At 34.8% G+C, this 21,801-nt stretch overlaps 1 protein-coding gene across 4 annotated transcripts in view; it reads right to left on the bottom strand.

Moving 5' to 3' along the window:
- The window catches only part of AFG1L (AFG1 like ATPase), a 202,094-nt gene that overhangs the window by 91,973 nt on the left and 88,320 nt on the right, over positions 1 to 21,801 (bottom strand). For all 4 annotated transcript variants that reach the window (XM_088840655.1, XM_055433053.2, XM_088840653.1 and 1 more), the window contains one exon: positions 16,177 to 16,235. In XM_088840655.1, the coding sequence (XP_088696781.1) occupies positions 16,177 to 16,235 (59 nt within the window). The remainder of the gene's footprint in view (positions 1 to 16,176; positions 16,236 to 21,801) is intronic.

Genomic DNA, 21,801 nt, shown 5'->3' on the forward strand with positions numbered 1-21,801 from the left:
GTCATGTCCAACTCTCCGCGACCCCATGAATCACAGCACGCCAGGCCTCCCTGTCCATCACCAACCCACGGAGTTCACTCAAACTCATGTCCATCGATTTGGTGATGCCATCCAGCCATCTCATCCTCTGTCGTCCCCGTCTCCTCCCGCCCCCAGTCCCTCCCAGCATCAGAGTCTTTTCCAGTGAGTCAACTCGTCGCATGAGGTGGCCAAAGTATTGGAGTTTCAGCTTTAGCATCAGTCCTTCCAATGAACACCCAGGATTGATCTCCTTTAGAATGGACTGGTATACAGCAGTCTATTTTACATTGATAACAACTTAACTTCAATCACATGCAAAAACTCTACCCTTTTACTACCCATCTTTTTCGTTTTTGATGTCACAATTCACCTATTTTATATTGTATGTCCATTAACAAATTATTGTTACTGTAGTTATTTTTAATACTCTTTCCATTTAACCTTTATACTAGAGCTAAATGGCTAACACACCACCTTACAGTATTAGGGTATCCTGAATTTGACTATGTACTTATCTCTGCTGCTGCTGCTGAGTCACTTCAGTCGTGTCCGACTCTGTGTGACCCCATAGACGGAAGCCCACCAGGCTCCCCCGTCCCTGGGATTCTCCAGGCAAGAACACTGGAGTGGGTTGCCATTTCCTTCTCCAATGTGTGAAAGTGAAAAGTGAAAGTGAAGTTGCTCAGTCATGTCCGACCCTCAGCGACCCCATGGACTGCAGCCTACCAGGCTCCTCCATCCGTGGGATTTTCTAGGCAATAGTACTGGAGTGGCTTGCCATATCTCTACCAGTGTGTTATTTTCATGTTTCATGTTACTATTGTCCTTTTGTTTCAGTTTGAAGAACCTCTTTAAGCATTTCTTGTCAGGCAGATCTAGCAGTAATGTACGACCTCAGCTTCTAGTTGCCAGGGAAAGTTGCTATCTACACTGTTTTTCAAAAGGATAACTCTTGGTTGGCCAGTTTTAATAGCACTTTGAAATAAAACACATCCCTCTCTCTCCTGGCCTGTAAGGTTTCTGCTAAAAAATCTGCTAATAGCCTTACAGAGGTTCCCCTAATAAGACACAAGTTTCTTTTCTTTGGCAGCTTTTAAGATCCTCTCTTTGTCTTTGACTTTTGACCGTTTTATTATAAGGTGTCTTGGAGAGGATTCTTTAAGTTGAGATTGTTTGATGATCTAGAAGCTTCATGAACCTGGATATATAAATCTCTCACCAGGACTAGGAAGGTCTTAGCCATTATTTCTTTAAATAAGCTTTCTACTCCCTTTCCCTTTTCTTCTTCTTCTGGAACCCCAACAATTCACAGATTCTTTTGAAGGTATCTCATAGATTATGTAGTCTTTCTGTCTTTTCTTTATTCTCCTTCAACTGAATAATTTTAAAGTTCCTGTCTTCAACCTCATGGATTCTTTCTTCTCCTTGATCAGCTGTAATACTGAATGTTCTCTATGGCATGTTTGCTCATTGCATTCATTGTATTCTTCAGTTTCACAATTTCTGCTTGATTCTTTTTTATGATTTTTATATCTTTGTTAAACTTTTCACGTAATGCATTTTTTCTTGATTTTGTCCAATTATCTTTGTGTTTTCTTATAGCTACTGAATTTCCTTAAAACAACTTTTCTAAATTCTTTGCGGGGTAAATCTCATACTTCCACATCTCTGGGATCAGTTGTTGGATGCTTTCTGTGGCCCTGTGGTGTCACACTCCTCACTTTTTCTGTCCCTGCTGTTTTGTGCTGTCTTCACATTTTAAGTAGCAGTTGTCTCTCCTCTCAGCCTTACTGATGCTCAGTTGTGTCTGACTCTTTGTGACCCCATGGGCTATACAGTCCATAGAATTCTCCAGGCCAGAATACTGGAGTGGGTAGCCTTTCCCTTCTCCAGGGGATCTTCCCAACCCAGGGATCGAACCCAGGTCTCCTGCATTGCAGGCAGATTCTTTACCAGCTGAGCCACAAGGGCAGCCCAAGAATACTGGAGAGGGTAGCCTATCCCTTCTCCAGGGGAGCAGTCATCTCGTCTAGTCTTTACTAATTGCTTTAAGGACAGAAATATCTTCCATCAGCCCTAGTAGAGATGTCGAGGCTTTCTCAGACCTTCTAAGGCTACAGGGCTTCCCTGATAGCTCAGTTGGTAAAGAATCCGCCTGCAATACAGGAGCCCCTGGTTCGACTCCTGGGTCAGGAAGATCTGCTGGCGAAGGGATAGGCTACACACTCCAGTATTCTTGGACTTCCCTGTGGCTCAGCTATTGAAGAATCCACCCGCAATGCAGGAGACCTGGGTTCGATCCCTGGGTTGGGAAGATCCACTGTAGAAGGGAAAGGGTACCCACTCCAGTATTCTGGCCTGGAGAATTCCATAGACTATATATAGTCCATGAGGTTGCAAAGAGTCAGAAAAGCTGAGCAGCTTCACTCACTACTTGATGATTCTTGCTCCCTCTTGTGGAAGAATTCTTAAGCTTGTATGCCCTCTCTGGATCCTGTAACACACCAAGCCTCGTGCTGACAGACTCCCTTCTGTTTTTCCAAAGATAAGACTGAAGCTCAAATTTGTGGTCTCTCCCTGGCCCACATTTTCAGGCTGATTTTCTGAACATGCTCACAAACCATCTGCCAAAGCTCTCACTAGCACCATTAGGGGCACTCACAGGGCACCAGTCTCAGAGTTGGGGGGTGTGATGAGAGGAGGCACATAAAACCCTGGGGACGACTAGGGCCACATGATGGGGATAAGTGGGCAAGGTGCCCCCCATAGCTGGCAGGCAAGCTTCTTGAAGGCATCCATGAAGCAGTTAGTAGGATCCTCCTTCCTAGAATCCTATCTGCTGCTCTCTCAACCTCTTCCCATGCTCCAGGCACGCAGCTCACATCCAAGAAATCTCTCCTGGCCCCAAGCTGTGCTGCCTGCGGAAGAGTGATGTGGATAAAAAGTCAAAGTATTTCTCTTACCCTTTCCCATGAATCCAAAGTCATATTTGTTTTTGCTCCAACAGTGTACTGGAACTTCTCCACTAAAAATCTGGACATCCACAAAAGCTTTCCCTTGTCCTGTGCGACTGTTTAAGATAGTGTATCCAGGGGCTCCCAGAACACGGTCAGGATGGCTGGAGCTGGTTCATGGCCACTGTAGGGTCCACAGCAAAGACTGAGGTCTATATATATGTTTCCTGACACATGGGTGGGCAGTGTCCTCCCAGGTCCCTTGGTGTATGGTGCTGAATCTCACAAAGTTACTTCTGTCTGTGGATGGATGCCAAATTATTGGCAGTGGAGGGGGGAACATGAACGCAAGGTATCTTATTTAGCCTTGGTGCTGATGTCAATTCTCCACATTCCATTTTTAAGAGCGGTTACTCCTGAGGAGGAAAGTAGTAATGAGGTCAGGGTGGAAGGTGGGAGAAAATGGGGAGAGAGTAGTGAAGGGGGAGATTTCAATATGCAGTGTGTATATATATATATATATATATATATATATGCTGCTGCTGCTGCTGCTGCGTCACTTCAGTCGTGTCCGACTCTGTGTGACCCCATAGACGGAAGCCCACCAGGCTCCCCCGTCCCTGGGATTCTCCAGGCAAGAACACTGGAGTGGGTTGCCATTTCCTTCTCCAATGTGTGAAAGTGGAAAGTGAAAAGTGAAAGTGAAGTCGCTCAGTCGTGTCTGACCCTTAGCGACCCCACGGACTGCAGCCTACCAGGCTCCTCCATCCATGGGATTTTCTAGGCAATAGTACTGGAGTGGCTTGCCATTGCCTTCTCCGATATATATATATATATATACACACTAAACTGATGTTTGGACTTTTTAACTTAACACATTCACTTATCTTTCATGAAATTGTATAAAAAGAAAGATCTTACAGAATTCCACGTATTATGCCCAAATAGTAGTGCCTGAGGAGAAGGCAATGGCAAGCCACTCCAGTACTCTTGCCTAGAAAATCCCATGGATGGAGGAGCCTGGTAGGCTGCAGTCCGTGGGGTTGCTAAGGGTCGGACACGACTGAGTGACTTCACTTTTCACTTTCATGCATTGGAGAAGAAAATGGCAACCCACTCTAGTGTTCTTGCCTGGAGAATCCCAGGGACGGGGGAGCCTGGTGGGCTTCCGTCTATGGGGTCACAGAGAGTCGGACATGACTGAAGTGACTTAGCAGCAGCAGCAGCAGTAGTGCCTGGAAAAAGCTGATAGCTATCTTACTGAAATCACAGCTATTATAGATTTCCAGCTTTTTCATAACAAACAGAATTTTAATTAATATTCCATTGTTCTCCCACTATTTACTTTATCCAAGAAAACCAGAGTTCTCATTCTGGAAGTTAAAAAAAGAAAATCATAAGAATGACATACAACAGACTAGAAAAAGTCGATACCTATACCTATTGAGAATCCTTTTTATAAGCAGGTGAAGTGAAAGTCGTTCAGTCATGTCCGACTCTTTGCAACCCCATGGACTATGCAGTCCATGGAATTCTCTAGGCCAGAATACTGGAGTGGATAGCCTTTCCCTTCTCCAAGGGATCTTCCCAACCCAGGGATTAAACCCAAGTCTCCTGCATTGCAGGCAGATTCTCTTTACCAGCTGAGCCACAAGCAATGCTTGCTACCAAATACAAACTGCAGCTCCTATAAGCTTTCATTTTCTCCCACAAAAAGGAACTGTGTAATACATTCCCAGGTGAACAGGAATTTCCCACTATATATGCAGTTTTGCAAACTCTATTTTTTCAAATTTAATAAATTTATCCACAATATTTTTCCTTCTCCTAAACAAATAATCAGAGGTAAATAACTTTTCTATCTCAAAATGTATAACTGCACTACAAATATACAAAGTCCATAATGCATACAATTCATTCACACTATAATCACAACTTCCAGAATAATAAGAAAAATTAAACCTCATAATATATTTCTATTTTCAGAGAGTTCATTATTAAGACTTTCAGTAACCAGGGAAGCATTTATAAATATTCTAAATTCTGATTCTGCTCTTTCTTCATTGTATTTGCTCAACTTTTTGTCACTTCACTGTTCATTAGCACTTTTATTTGAAGATGAAAAGAGGAAGGGAAAGAAGACAAATGCAATCTTTCAGCTTATTCTTATCACTGATAAAAGATCTGAAGAGTAAACTTTAAGCTATTAGCTAAAACAATATTGAGATATCACTATATTTAATTTATCATTGCATATAACCAAAGGTAGACTAATAAATTACACTTTTATAAAGGATAAAAAGGGCCTTATTGATAAAAGCAACTAAGAATATAATTAATTCTACCCAATTACAGTAAGATTATAATATATAAATATAATGAATATATAATGTTAATACATACACACACACACACACACACACACACAGTGCAACATGGTTTGGAAGAAAGAACTCTCAATAAAAAGCAGGAAACTTATTTAGACTTGGCTCTGCCAGTAGCTGGGTGATCTAAGGCATGAGTCAGTTACCTCCACTGCCCCACAAGGTGGTAAGATAAATGTTTCTCCTTCAAACTGACACGCTGTATGTACACACACATATACATACTTTTATTTACAGGCAAGGCTGGTACTCACTAGCTCACACCAGTAAGGCATGACTGACTGTTCATAGGCCAGCACCTGTTCTGATTGGTCTGTCAATGCTGTACCAGTTGTTAAACAGTGTGAATTATCATCCTATTTACAACCACCTCCAAATTACAAACTGTCTAACATGTATATCCCTATGTTTGCAGTCTGCCTTCCACACACAATGAGGATATTCCAAAGTTAAATAGGCCCTCCTTAACCTCCAGTTAAAATTTAAGAGTACAATTCCTTCCTACTACCTTTCTCCTCCCTCAAAAAGTTTCTGTACATTTTCTGTTCTGTATTTCTCATCTCTCACCTCATTGAGTTTCTTATTTAGTTCACTCATACCTTATTTAGTTCCATGTCAAGTAACTTCCCACATACACTGAAACTATTTTTAGCTTTCTTCCTCTGCTTTCACCTTCTCCCTTCTAAACCTTGTGTAGTTTTCTCAAGAAAGCCTCTACTTCATTCCAATTAGAGCAAGAAAATATCATAAGCATGATTATTAAACTAAGAATGATGGTAGTGATACATCCAAATAGAGAAATTAAAAGGCCAAACACACAAAACCAAAAACAAAACACAAAGAAAGCAAAATAAATTTTTAAAAAAATTTTAAAGACAAAACAAAGCTCCAGTTTCATCAACCTTCTGAAATTTGTAGACACTTAAAAGGAGTCCATTCAAAATTCATATAAATTTCCATTTCATTCACTCATTCCCCATAATTACCAGCATTTCTAGAAGGTAGAAAACTTATTTAGAATTTGTGGCTTTATTTTAATACACTGTTGTCTTATATAACTGTTAACATTATACTCTCCCAACATACAGTTAATCATTCTTCACTCATTTTGTACTGTAGCATGATATTTTTCCTATATTATAATTATTTGTTGGTGTTTCTAATTCCTTGACTAGAATTTGACTGATTTCCTTGATGGCAGGATTCACCTCAGGACAATATTCCTCACTGTAACTCCAGTGACTAGGCACTATTAAGTGCATGTCAAAATCTAAATATTATCATCTTCTATTTTATTTTACAAAGGTGTAATATTTGAGCTTCTTGGGCAGTCACACTTCTGTAGACTAGCTAGCCTAGGACTTGAAACTTGCCCAAAGTCAGTGACATAGCCAGGTTCACAACAGACAGTCTTCTTAATCCATTGTGTTTTCTGTTATATCATGGAAACCATGTAAATATGTGACATGACTACATGGTTTCTTCTACTTTCAGTTTTAAGAATTTTAATAATTTAAGTTATTTTAGACATTATGCCAGAGTTTATTCAGTTGATGAGCTATATCTTTATAATCTATGAAACCCAGCAATTATTATTCATTCACTATTTGCTGAGGAATACACTAAAAGGACTTTCACATGTCTTTAGAAACAAATTACAAAATTTACATTTAATAACCACAAAAACAAACTGAACACTAACCACAGATATTAAGGGTACATTCTAATTACACATTAAGAAGTCTTTTCTATTAAGTCTAATTTAAGTGCCAATCTACATTTTGTTCTTATTAATTTTATGTGTTTGTGTGTATATTCATTGTCTCAGTAATCTACATATACTATTTAACACCAACTTAAAAATGGGAGGTATAGATCAGTTACTACAATCAGTAGTAAATAAATATATAAAGTCTTTTGGACCAAGCACCCCTGAAATACTATAATTTTGAGAAAGAAGCTAAACTTATTATAGCAGAAAAAGATTTCTTGGATATCTTGAAGGTTTAAAAACTTGGCCAAACTATTGTTCAATATGCACACAGTTTGCGTCTTCATGCTCAGATGTTGTTGAAACAGCAGACTTAAAAGAAATAATGTCAATGAATCCTACCAAGCACTATACATGACCTCTGGGGTAATTAGCAATCATTCAAAAGCAACAAGACTAAAATGTTCTATTCTTTATTACTGTCAGCTCTTATCTTGATCAGCATTTTAATAAAGATGGTTCGTTTCTAAGACAGTTTCATGAATCAGTCATAATTACATTCTGACATGCAGTGAATAGTAAAGCAAAACTAAATATCACTTCATCAACCTTTCTAACCTTTATGCAAGTATTAACTGTAAATAATTTTTACACAATCCTACAACAGAAAATCTGCATATTTCTTAGCTTTGTACATACTTTACCCCAAATGAATTTCCTGTGACCTATACCTGAAAAACACAATCAGCCATAATTATCCAGTTTTGTGAGATGTTCAGGTGTTGCCTTTCAGAGTTCAAATCAACTTCAAGTATAAAAGGCTACTTTATTCTACAAATGGCACAATATGCAAAATGGGTTAAGTAGCCAAAGCATCTCAGAGCATTGTGGCTTGAAAGAAGTCTATCCAGAATCAAAATGTCAGAACAAAAATACACTAAAGCAAAGCAGTACTTATAAAAATAGATTCATAGATTACACATTAAGAAACAGATCACTGACAACTACTGCAGAAAATCTTTTAAATAAAATATGTTAAAAGAAGAATATTAATTAGAAGGAAATCTGAACACTTAAGTATCTGAAGGGCAAATTTTAAAAAAACACAATTCCAAAAGAGCTGATGGAACAGGGTAAAAATTAATCAGAAATATAAACTTAGAGATACTATTCTGATATTGAAGATAATATGTAAAGTGTTTTAGCCACCCCCACCAAATACATGATTTACACTAGAGTTCTGAAATAGCTAATTTCTCTTTTTGCTGAGGACTAATTTTTTAAAATATTTTAGATAGCCAAAGTAACATAATTAACTACCTGAATAAATTGTTACTACATTTTAGATGATTTACTGTCTCAGAGTCTTAGAAAATTTGAAAATAAATGCAATGCTTTCTCAAGGATATTTCTTGTGTTTCCAGTAGTAGATATAGAATACCCATACAGAACAGATTCCCAAACCTGGATTTCCACTAAGTACCTCAAATTAAGTAAAGTTTATGGTAAATCTACTGAGTGACATTTTTAAACTAAACTGATTTCCATTTAAAAACTTAACTACAGTGAAATAGAAACATAGTTATCATTTTACTTTGTGTAATTTCAATTTGAAAAGTAAGTTCTTTTGAAAGTCAATCTAAAATCACTATATGTTTTCTCATACATATTATAAAGCAACCTCACTAGAATGTTATGAGGCAAATAACAATATGAGGCAAAAAGTAATATAATAAGCATCTTTTACACATGAATTTAAAAACAACAAAAAATAAGTCTTTAATGTGATAATTTTTGTTTGACTCTTTATTAAGTTTTCTTGATCGTTATTCCTTTCTCTTATTGGAGGCACAAGCAAAGAAGAGAAAAGAAGTTTTGATTCAAGAAAACAGATTTCCCAGAAAGGAAAAAAAAAAATGTGATTAAGATTTAAACAAAAGCTAAAGATGGCTTCCTCTGAGCACTGATGAGGTCTGCTGCTACCTCATTACTAACAACTGAAAACTTGTGATGCATTTTGTTTCAAGAGAATCCAAAAGTCCTTGCTATAAAGCAGACAGGGGAGTGCGAATCCATTCACTCTTTCTGTATCACCACCATTATGTAAGCAGTATAAAACACTGCCTTTATGCTGCCAAGCCACAATGACTCTTCCTACATCAAAGGATTTTCACCACTAGGGTTTTTTCTTCAAAATTTATTCAAGCTAAGGGCAGAGAGACAACAATTCATACACGCTAATTACGTCTAATTATCTATTCCCTTTTCTGACCAGCTCCGGCCAGTGTTATTTGCTATCTGGATTTCTCACAACCTCCCTTTGCCCTGTCCATCCAGCCCAACAGTGAAGGCTTTGAAGAAAACAGTCATGGCTTTTTAGAGTTTTCTCAATATAGAGTTCAAGCAAATTAAATAATTATTCTGTTAGTTTTGACACATTTATGCGTTAAATATGAGGACCTCTTGGTTAATTTGGCAAATTCCTCACATCTCTTCATGGTTGGAATCATAGTAACACCCTCTCTTACAGGAGCTTCTCCTCAGGCTTTCTTTTCATGATCTAAATGAAATGTTTATTGGATTAAAGTTCTTCTCTGCAGACCTCCATGGTGGCCTATGACAAAGAGCTTAAAAGTTCTATTAATTGGCTTGAGTTTTCAGGGAGGGGAAAGGGAGAATTTTATTTCACATTACATCACTAGCCAAGAAAATCGCCACATGTAATTAAACTAATTTGTCTCATGAGTCAAAGAAACAACTAATTCATATTTAAGACACACTTCCCTTAAACCATTTTCGTCATCAAAGAATTGATTTCTTGTAATTTAACCAAAAATAACTATTTATTATTCTAAGAGAAGAGAATTCAAGACCTAAACAGTACGTGTTTTACATAAGCAATAGCTTGCTATGTTCCAGTTTGATATAAATATGTAGTTATATATTTTTTATACATAATTATATAGATACAAATATATATTTAAATATTTCATGGGAAATTGTTATTCTCATTTTATATAAGACATTTATGGGAAATAATATTTTAAAAGGCATACACCCCAAGTTACGTTTACATAGGTAGGCTCAGACTAATAGAAGGTATATATTCTGGTATGAAGATGGACAAGAATTACATTTTAAGTCCTATAACAACAATTTTTATTCTAGATACTTATTAATTTCATGGACACAGCACAAAACACTACTACACATAAAGCTTAGCACTTGTACTGAAGCCAATTTTTAAAAAATATTTTTCCTCAAATATATATAAAATAGGTTTATAAAAATATCTCAGGTAATTTATGTACTTTATTTGCCTCAAACTTGGTAATTATAGGAATATTTTAGAAGTCAAATAGTAATTTTTATATCTTAAAATATTAAATACTAAAATTCAAATGAATACTTCAGTGATTTATAGGGGAAAGCCAAAACTCTTTTCACTTTGGGAGTTCAGTTAACTACTTTTGTTCTGTTTTTTGTTTCTTTCAATCTTAAGTATTAAAAAGCCAACTCATAAGTAAAGACATTATCACACTAACAAAGGGTTAATCCTTGCTAGGCTGACTCAGGTGACAACACAGTAGAGGTCAGCGGGGCTGACACTGACCTCAAAGGCTGATTCTGATTATTTAGCCCTGTGAAAGCTCCAGTATTGAAAGTGGTAATGAACAAACTGACAAATCAATTTCACCAATGAAATGAAAATTGTGGCAGGAAAAAAATGGCAAACATACACTTAGCAAGTCTATAAATCCTAATGCAGGTGGCTGAACAAAGGCTGAACACTGAAGCACTTTACATAAGGGTTATACACAATTTTGCTAGTTTATAACTAGAGATCACACCATGGTAATAGCCTCAAAGAGTTCACAGTAGGTATAAAATTCAGAAAAATTCCTCAGGAAAACAAAAACACAAATGCTAGTACATAGGTAAATTTAAGTTTTAAATAAAGGATGCATAACAGCTTAGAAATATTAACAACCAAGTAGAAGAAATGAAGTCATTGCTTGAACATTAAACAAGTATTATAAAAATTATAATAACAAAACTATTACTACCTTAGATTATAAAGTATTTTTATGTACTGCATATTTCAACTCAACAAATGTTAAACTAAAGCAGATTATGATGCTTTCCAAAGGGGCAACTCTTCATCAGGAAAGGGAAAATTCACATTTATAAGTGTTAATGTTAGTATCTTGTTTTTTCTAATTTCTTCATCTGACACTCACCAAAGAGAAAATTACACTGTCGAATCCCTTGTTGGTTACTTCTGATCAATTTACAGTTATCATTTCAATAATCTATTAATCATCTAACTCACTTAATTTTAAACAAAAGTAAAAAACTTAATAATTAGTTTTCTAAAATGTTACTATCAGTGAGAGTTAAAGTGCTATATTATTGACAATAGAATCTATCACCATGTGGCAAAAACACTACACTTTTATATTGCATAAGAATATTTCCTCGGGGGAATTATTTTAGATTTGTCCATACTGTTAAATGAAATAAGAAAATCATAAAAAGAAAGTTAATGAAATTTACATGGAGATTTTAACTCTAAAAATTATGACAGCATTTATCTCTTTCAGGGCTCATTACAGAATGAATCAAACAAAATGGTTGATGTGGGTGTAAGTGATGGAGTGAACAGAGATTTTTTTTTTAACCCAAACAGAAAACATCCTCCAAAATATGATAGTGTACAAGATTTGACCAAATGGGAAGAGCAGTGTTTGCCAGGCAATCCATTTATCAAGGAGACCAATAATAGTCTAGATGAAATTAACCCAAGAAACTTTCTTAGGACCAAAATATCAACCGGTTCCCTTTTTCAACCTCAGTAGTTTCAAATAATGCATGCAACGCAGTGAGATTATGTTCAAATGTTATTAAATGCATGTACACTTAAGACATTATTCTTTTTAAATGTATACAACAGAAGACATTCTAAGAAAGCTGATCCTAACAAAGCTGATGTTTCTTAGGCTACCAAATTATTTGAAGCTGATGCTAGACCACTCTCTTGCCTTTAGTTCATCAAGCATTCTCCCTTCAGTCAACCATTTATCCAGCAAGTTCTCAAAATGTCACTTTCTCCAAGACCTACTAATGAATCTATGCTGACACATGTTTTCCACCACATAAAACAAATTTATAGAAAACAAGTGCTATTTATGTGTTGTTTTTAACAGTTGTTTGTCTCTCTGTCCTTTGTATATTGCATAGATTAGGGGTAACAAATTCTTTAAAGAGCCAGAGAGTAAACATTTCAGACTTTAAAGACCATACTTCTCTGCCACAATTACATAACTCTACAACGACAGTGGGAAAATAGAAATAGACAAAATATAAACAAAGGAGCATTAAGCTTTTCAATAAAACTTTATTTACATAAACAGGCACAAGCGAGATTTGACCACTGTCTGTAGTTTATTAACCCCTGGTATAGATTAGCAGTCTACTCTAAAATACTGCAGTGCAGAAACTGAGACAGATATATTTAATTTTATAAATTGGTGCTATGTAGATACCAACAAATGCTTTCACAACTATATCTGTTTGCATACTTAAAAAGAATTACCTAGGTTTTATTAAAATCAAGACAAAGATTCTTCAAGAATAAATCATCAAAATCAGAATATTAAGTAATATGAAGTTTCAAGTAGGCACAATAAGCAAAATATTAACCATCTTTTTATATAAATCAGGAAATGTTAACTGCCGATTTTTTTTTATACACTTACACACAATACCAAACATACTCTGCTTTTATTTTGGGCGAAGGGAATCTGAGTTTTAAATAAAATCCCAAGTCTCAAGTAAACAGAAGAACAGTAGTTACTATTCTATGAAAATTCAATGAGCTAAGTACTAAGCACAACATTTTTAATCTATATAATTCTCATGCTTTTCCCATCAGCTTTTTCCTCCATGTTGAATGCCCTTTCCTGCTTTGTCTGGTAACTAATTTTTCATAACCTGCTCTTTGGAAATAATCCTGACATGTGCCATTTCCTCTACTCAAACTACTAGTGTGGGCTGAGGTCTCTTTTTTATACTCTGCACTCTGTAGTTAACTTAAATACTACAGAAAACAAAAAAACTTTATTGTCTGATTGTAGACAATGAAATGAAAACAAAAAAACTTTATTGTCTGATTGTAGACAATGCCCAAGACACTATTAAATCAAATTCAGTGACCACCACCAATATTTTCTTACCATAATATCTCCATTAATAAGTTATTAATTTTGACTGGTACAGCAAAATCTTAGTTTGTTCAGGAAGCTTCATGAGGATTGTAATTTTTGAATTACCATATATCCAAAAATACACATTTTGGGCTTGGATTTTCATAACAGTCCAGTTGACAAGAGGGCACATCTATTCTTTTTCAATTTAGTAAAAACTATTCTACATTATTGCAGAACCAGCTTTAGGTGAAAAAGTCTCAGTCCAGCTTGATTTTTTTCCCATTGGTTCTTCTTCTACATAATTGTAGGAGTCTCTATCCTTTAAGTTCAGTTTTACACTAGAAAAGCACATTATTCTTCTATTTTATGTTTATGTTTTCTTTTTTAGAAATACAAATTATGTGAATATTTGATCTGTTGTCTAGTTTCCATACTAACACCTTCTCTGTAATAGTTTTTAATTTCTGACTATTTTGGCTTCATTTTGTGTGATTTCTTTTCATAAGTCTGATCTCTTTATCACTGGTTTTATTTTCAGTAGTGTTGATTCTTTGACTTATTTTTGGTAAGATGCTTTTCACTTTTTAATGGATCTGCCTTCAGTCTTTTCTTTGCTCTGCCAGCTTATTTTTCATCTAATCTTACAGTTTTTCATCTCTGGTTTCTTATTTCATTGGTACCATAACTTTAGTTTCTTTTAAAATATAACAAAGTTTTAACTGAAAAAAATCTCCCATTTCCTGGGATAATTCTTCTAAAGCAAGTTTTCATGTGTTTTCACTTGTTTAGTTCATGCCTACCTCTCCCCCATCTACTCCTGATACTTCCTTCTTATTGCTGCCATTTCATTTTTTTAATAGTCTCTACATGGAACCCATGTTCAGTTTATTTTACCTTCTGCTGATTTCCCAGTTTTGAATATGGGTAGTCTTATTCAGGTCTGCTGATTTTCTAGGAACTTTTTACTTATACTAAAAAGTTTTTAGTATAAAAATAATTCAATATCATTCCAGAAATCTTTGAAAGGTCTAAAACAGATAATTTTAAATCATCTATAATCTTATCATTCAGAAAAAAGTTCTGTTTACATTTAGGGATATTTATTTTCAGTATTTTCTATGTATGTATATTATTTCCAAGAAGAGTAATAGATATACTTACACTGTATTTTTCCACTCATATTATCCTTGAGCATTATTTTATATTATCATACAATTTTTAAAAATGTCATTCTAAATAACTATACTATATTCCCTCATGTGACTATACTATAATTTACTTAACAAATCCTCTAAACTTGGGAAAGAAAGACATTCCCATCACTGCTTTCTTTTTCCCTTTTTACAATTATTCCATTTATATTTTTGTATCTATGGAAAAATATGGCTCTGAGTTTCCAAATAACAAAAAGAAAAAAAATTAAGGGTAGGAAAGGGAAGGAATTAAATTCAACCTGGCCAATTTTGTTTCCTATTAGCAATGATATGTTAAAATATCACAAAAACTAAGGTTTGGGGTTTAAAAAAATGTACAGCTACAAAGATGTCTGAGAACCTTTTAATTTGTTTCATTCTGTGAGCCTTCTCTTTGTACTTTGTGTATTTTATGCTACATGAAGAAACTATTTTTAGCATCTATTTTTCTTAGCTTCCCTGTTTATATTTTGGTATCTACATACACCACATTACTTTAGACTCCCAGGTGGAGAAAATACTGCAAATCTACCTTCTCCTCAAATGTAAAATAAGAATATAAAGGGGAAAAAAATATTAACAGCATAAATCTTCAAAAAGTACTTTTTCCTATATCTATAAATATCTCAGAGAAATTAAAATCCTCTGGGAGCCTAAAACTGGTCAAGGAAACAGATGTTTGGATAACACAGGGAATAAAGTTTGGCACTAACAATAGCTCCCACTGAAGTATATTTCAAAAAGATTGTCCGACTACATCTTCAGAATATTTTTTTACTCCTCCTTCTTGGTAAGAATTTTTGAGTTTTACGTCTTTTAAAAAAAATACAGTTCTATCCTTTCTTTCGATATGCTTTCATGGACAGTGAAAAATGTGCCTGAGAATTACAGGAATTATTTTGGGCATATGTGCTTCTTTTTAATACTTATCACATTCTGCTTTATGTTAGAGGTATTTGGGTACATAGTATATACCCAACTAGATTACAAATGACTTGCAAGAAACACAACTTACTTAATGATCATATTATCCATTATACCTAATGTAGTACTTTGCACATAGTAGGTTCCCAATAAATATTGGTAGAATGCATAATTATTAAATAATTGCATTAAAATTATTAAAATTAACAGTAAAAAAGGTGACTACTTTATTCTTAATCATATTGTAATGAAGACTGTTTTAAACTCTATGCAGTGATGATACACACAAATATTTAAACTATGTGCCTCAACTTGACATAATTTCATGATAACTTGATGGCAATCACATTTAAATATATTAGAATATTTTTGTAATAATGCTACTCTAAAATAGCAACTTTAACAGCTGGGAAAACAGGTTAATGGTCATTAACCAGAAGGAAACAAGGAACATTAAGTGTTTTTTCAGAAAGCAATGTATAAGTTCAAACATTCCACTATAATATTTATGAGCAAACCTCAAATTAAAATTCATAAAATGCAAACTATCGAATGTTTCAGCTAGACAATAATTTATACCATATTTTGCAATTTTTCCTGCATACAAATTGATGAATACCATATAAAAAAGAGTTCTTTCTTCTTTAGTATCTTTAACTATTACTATAAATATCAAAATAAATTCTGCTTGAATGCAAGATCATAGTGATCCTGTAAAAGTCCTTGATTACCAATCAATATGATATTAGTCACTGAACACAAGTAAGTGATTTTTCTTACCTTCAGGACAGCTATGAATGGGACAAAATTAGCTCTTTGGAGTCCATTTTTATAGAGATCTGAAAGAAAAAACTAGTATTAGCTTTTCACTTAGACTAAATCATAATGTTAGGTTATATTTTAGCCAAACAAATAAAGCTTTCTACTGATGAAAAAGATAAAGCAGCGAAGGAGAATAAAAATAACCAAAATTCGTCTCTATTCTGGTACTATACAAAATTTGTTATGTTCTTAATAATAGAAAAAATTAACAATCATAGAAAGAACATCAAAAGACCTTCGACCAAATTAGCTTTAAACTATAATAAAATGCAAGCAAAAAATTTGGACGATATCACAAATGATCCTAAATCAATAACTCAATGTTTTAAATAGATGATCTATTTAAAATTATTATTATTTGAACACCTAGATTCTATCAGGAAACAAATTATATCCCCCTTACCTCACCCATAATAAAAGTTCTCAGTACAGAAAACTGTGTAATACAGTGCCTTTTAAGAAAACACACCAATAGATAGAATTGTGTATGTATTTGTGTCAAAGTTATATATTTGCCATTAAAGTAAATAACATTAGGGACACTCTACTTTAAAAGAAACTACCTAATGACTTCCTTGGTGGTCCAGTGGTTTAAAATCTGCCTTCCAATGCAGGATATGCAGGTTCAATCCCTGGTCAGTGAACTAAGATTCCACATACCACAGGGCAACCAAGCCTGAGCGCCACAACTGGAGAACCTGCATATTGCAACTGCAGAACCCACATGCCATAACTCAGAGCCAACATGCTGCAACCACAGAAAAGCCTGAGCACCACAAAGAGCTTGTGCACTGCAATGAAGACCCAGCACAGCCAAAATTGAAGGAAAAAAGAAACTACCTAGGGATTAAAACTCCATTCTTACTAGACTATAAATTTAACATAGCTATATATCATAAACAGGTAGTTTTTACTGTCTTAGAATGGTGATTTATGTATGTGCACGTGCCGCAGTATATGTTCATACACATATACACATACATAAACACACATTATTAAGGACCAGTAAGTGGGGAAAAGGAAACAAATGTTAAGCTTTGCATATTTTTTGTTAAAAATGGAGACTTGGAATATTTTTTCAGAAGGTTGAAATTTTATTGAATATTAAACATTACTTTTAGGAAATTCCCTGGCAGTCCAGTGGTTAAGACTCCATGCACTTACTGCTGAGGGCCCAAGTTCAGTCCCTGGTAGGAGAATTAAGATCCCACAAGCTGCATGGCACAGCCAAAATAAATAAAGCATTCCTTTTAAAAGTCAACTCTATAAAGTAATAAGATTTAAAAAATAAAAAAGTATAAAAATAACAGTAAAGTCTTCCAAATGATAAAAATTACAAGTTAATGTCTCAATTTTCCTTTTTAAGTATTGCATTATGGGCTGCTTTCTATATTTTCTTGTTTAAAGAAAATTTGGTAACTAAGATTTCAAGTGCCACACTTACTTCTGGAAATAAAATATGGTCATTAGAAAACATTTATTCTCTTTAGAAAAATATTCATCATAACATCATTATAGCGAAGAAAGTATTTGCATAAGCTCTTTGGTTAATTAAGGACTACAGGCTTTAAATTCAGTTACATTTAAAATTTTTATTTAGTGATATTACAAAAAGTAAGATAATGCTAGCCAGATTGTAAGGATCTCAAAATTGAAAATGAGATCTTTTTTTCCTATAATCAATACCTCAAATGAGTAAAATGGGTAAAATGTAGGAAATGGGTTTAAAGCAAGATGTTTCCATAGTCTTCCCTAGTTATAAAGTTGTTGGGGAATGTGCATAAAAATATTGCTATATGATAAAGAATCAACGGTCATGATTGCCAGTAAGTAATAAAAATCAAAAATGAAATAATTTTTAAACACACACAATGTTTACAGCAGCTCTATCATAACAGCTAGAAACTGTAGATTTATCTGTAACAGCCAAAAACTGGAAGGAATCCAGATGGCCATCATTAGGTGAATGGACAAATTGTGGCACATCTGCATAGTGAAATAGTACTCAGCAATAAAAAAGACAAACTATTTATGGATACCAAAAAATAGATGGATCTTAAAATAATTATACGGAGTAAAAGAAGTAATACCCTCCACCCCTTAAAAAAAGAGTACCAGAATGTGTGATCCCATGTATAAAAAAACTCTACAAAAAGCTGACTCATCTATAGCAATACAAAGCAAATCAGTTTTCTCAAGAAGGGACAGATTGGGACAGCGATGGCAGGGAGAGATGAAACAAGGAAGGAGGAACACTGGGGATGTGATGGAAATGTTAATTATATTGATTGTGGTGATGATTTCACAGATATATACCTATGTCAGTATTACTGCATTATAATTGTAATATTGTATTATTATTGCATCCTTTAAAAACGTGCCATTTATTGTATGTCAGTTATGATTTAATAAGCTCTTTGAAAATTTATTAGGGAAAGAAACATACACAACACTAGTGAATATAAAAAAAATGAAATGTTAAACAGAATTAAAACCAAAATAGTACACTAATGAAAGTTTAATCTATGTTAAGTAACTTTTTGGCTTTTGGTCTTACTCACAAAATATCTTTTTGAATGGACATATAGGGCACACCTTTGGGGAAGGCAATGGCAACCCACTCCAGTACTCCTGCCTGGAAAACCCCATGGAAAGAGAAGCCTGGTAGGCTACAGTCCGTGGGGTCGCTAAGAGTCGGACACAACTGAGTGACTTCACTTTTCACTTTCATGCACTGGAAAAGGAAATGGCAACCCACTCCAGTGTTCTGGCCTGGAGAATCCCAGGGACAGGGCAGCCTGGTGGGCTTCCGTCTATGGGGTCGCACAGAGTTGGACATAAGCAGCATAGGGCACACCTTAAGATGTAGTTTCTGGAGGAGGGCAAGGCAACCCACTCCAGTATTCTTGCCTGGAGAATCCCATGGACAGAGGACCCTGGCAGGCCACAGTCCACGGGGTCGTAAAGAGTCGGGACACAACTGAAGCAACTTAGCATGCATTCACACAAGATGTAGATTAATAGGCATGCACTGTTCAGAAGGTTAATGGCAATGAGAAATCTAAAGGCCCACTTGTAATATTCTTGATTAAAAGATTTCCACTGAGCAAAATTAAAGTACAATAATAATGCTTTCAAATCTTTGAGATTTAAGTTTTAAAGCTTTAACTTTAAAAAAATCAGCCTTTAACAGGATATATAATTCAAACTTCATGATCTGGGAAGTATTTTCTAAACAAAATTCTAAACAGAATTCATTTGGCTTGAAAACCTTTAGGTTTTTATAGGACACTTAAGTGAAAAAGGACTGTACTTGTTAAACTGAAGAGTTTTTGCAATTCAAATATTATGCTAATTATCAATACAATAGATACATCTCTTGAAATGTTATTTAGCTACCAGAATTTTTAATATTTAGTTGTTTAATATTATTTTTCTTAGACATAAAGATTTTATAATATATTTAAATCAACATTTGTCATTATTTACTAAATAGCATTTTAAAATTCAACAGAAGTTCTTGCCTACAATTTTTAAATGATCACTAACCAGAGCTAAATGAGCACTCGGTCATATAAGAGAGAGTACTGGAATCATAGGACATTCATTTTTTGAGAATGGTATAAGGACCTCTACATTCTCCACAGTGAATAACTGTAATAATACTTACAGATGAAATACATGCAAAGAGGACTTTTAAAGTAACTACAAGGATCTACATAAATACTTTGGAGATGCCCACAGAAATGTAGATCTTTTCCTTAAAATCCAGGGTCAAAATGACCAGGATGAATAACACCTATTTATATAAGAAATAGGGGTTTTGAGTAAGAAAAACTTTTAAGATAGGTAATTAAATGGAGTTTTCCTAAAAATTAACATAAAATACTTATATGATTCTATAGAACCAACCTGGTTTACCCTTCCAGGAGATGCTTGTTTTAGTGTAGATTAAAACAAAACGGCATCTTTAAGCCATGTAAGCAGGAAGAGCTACTCAGCTTCTTTTAAAAAATCTAACTGGAGTTCAAACAATTTTATACCAAATGTGTAGATATTATAGTGAATTAAATATGTCCATTTGATGGCATACTACAATTTTATAATCAATTCAACATACATTCATGTATTCCTATTATTTGCACTGAAATGATTGCTGAGGCCAAAAAATAAATAAAAGAAGGAACTAGCATCTACAGAATACCTAGCACGAGTCAGGCAATTTGTTAGACATTTCACACAAACGATAATCTTAATAATCCTACATAGTAAATATTTCTATCTCTATTTTACAGACAAAGAAACTGACACTCAGATTTTTTAAAATAATTTGCTGATTTCCAGCTAGTAATTGGTATATCTAGAAAGTTCAGAGGAAGACCTTTAATGAGGTTAAAACTAATAGACTTTTTCAGAACCACAGTGTAACCAGCTGGACTTGTTGCAGCTGACAGACGCAACCAGATCATAACCAGGATACAAGGTATAAAAGGATACAAGGTATAAACACAACATAAAGAATGAGAACTATTCATCTCATCTGGGTTCAAAGGCAGCTTTGCAGGTAACCATGGGACTAGAGTACCTTGGAAAAATAATCAGGGTGCCACCAAGCAGAGAGAAAGGAAGGGTATCCCTGGCAGAAGAGTGAGCCCCAGCTCATGACTTTACTTTCTTTTCTATACAATCTACGGCTCAAATCCACATTTTCTAACAAGCCTTCCTTGAATACACTATTGCGGGCAGACTTCAAGAGTGGCATTCCATAATGCTAGTCCTGGTCAGCACAGCTTTGTATAAACACTGGACATCAGAAAAAAAGGGACGGTTCTGAGAATAGGAAACTTAAGCTTACTTTGTGCCTGGAAAATAGGAAACTTAAGCATTTTTGCACTAGGAGGGGGAACCCCAGCAAAGCCTGGCTCAGATTCCCCAACTGAAGAGATGGGTGAGAGTCTAGAGAAGAAAACGTAGCTAGAGTTCACAGGGCAGTCAGTGTACCAGAGTAAAGAGAGCTGCTTAGTGAAAAAGTGCTAAGGACCTGACGAGGGTCCCAGCTGAGTTCCCAGGTGAGTACTGACCAGCATAAATGTGTGAGGAAGCTACCTAAAGCCAAGAGAAGAATCATTCAAAAGTACTCAAGAAAACCATCACTAGGGCTCACACATGGCTAGGAATAGTGCCTGTCTCTACCAGACAGACTGGAAAACTTCTAAATTTACAGGGTACTGAGCAGAATATTGAGAAGAGATTTATCTCAGTAGCAAGAAAAATTAGTCCTAGACTAAATATGCTCTAGTCCTGCCATACAAAATTTAAAAGCAATAGCTAAAAGAATCAAATTGTTTGTAAGAAAGAGAACAGAGCTCAAGAATGTATATAGGGATATAAAAATATCCAATATCCAATCAAGTAAAATTCATATTGTTTGACATCTAATAATAAAAAAAAAATTACCAGGCATGCAGGGAAACAGGAAAATATGGCCCAGAACAAAAAGGAAAAAATTCAGTCAACAGAAACAGACCAAGGAATGACAAAGATAATAAATTTAGAAAAACATTAAAACAGTTTTGCTATATT

The sequence above is a fragment of the Moschus berezovskii genome, chromosome 10, assembly GCF_049115385.1.
Source record: "Moschus berezovskii isolate FMDL1 chromosome 10, NW_MosBer_1.0, whole genome shotgun sequence".
NCBI lineage: Eukaryota > Metazoa > Chordata > Mammalia > Artiodactyla > Moschidae > Moschus > Moschus berezovskii.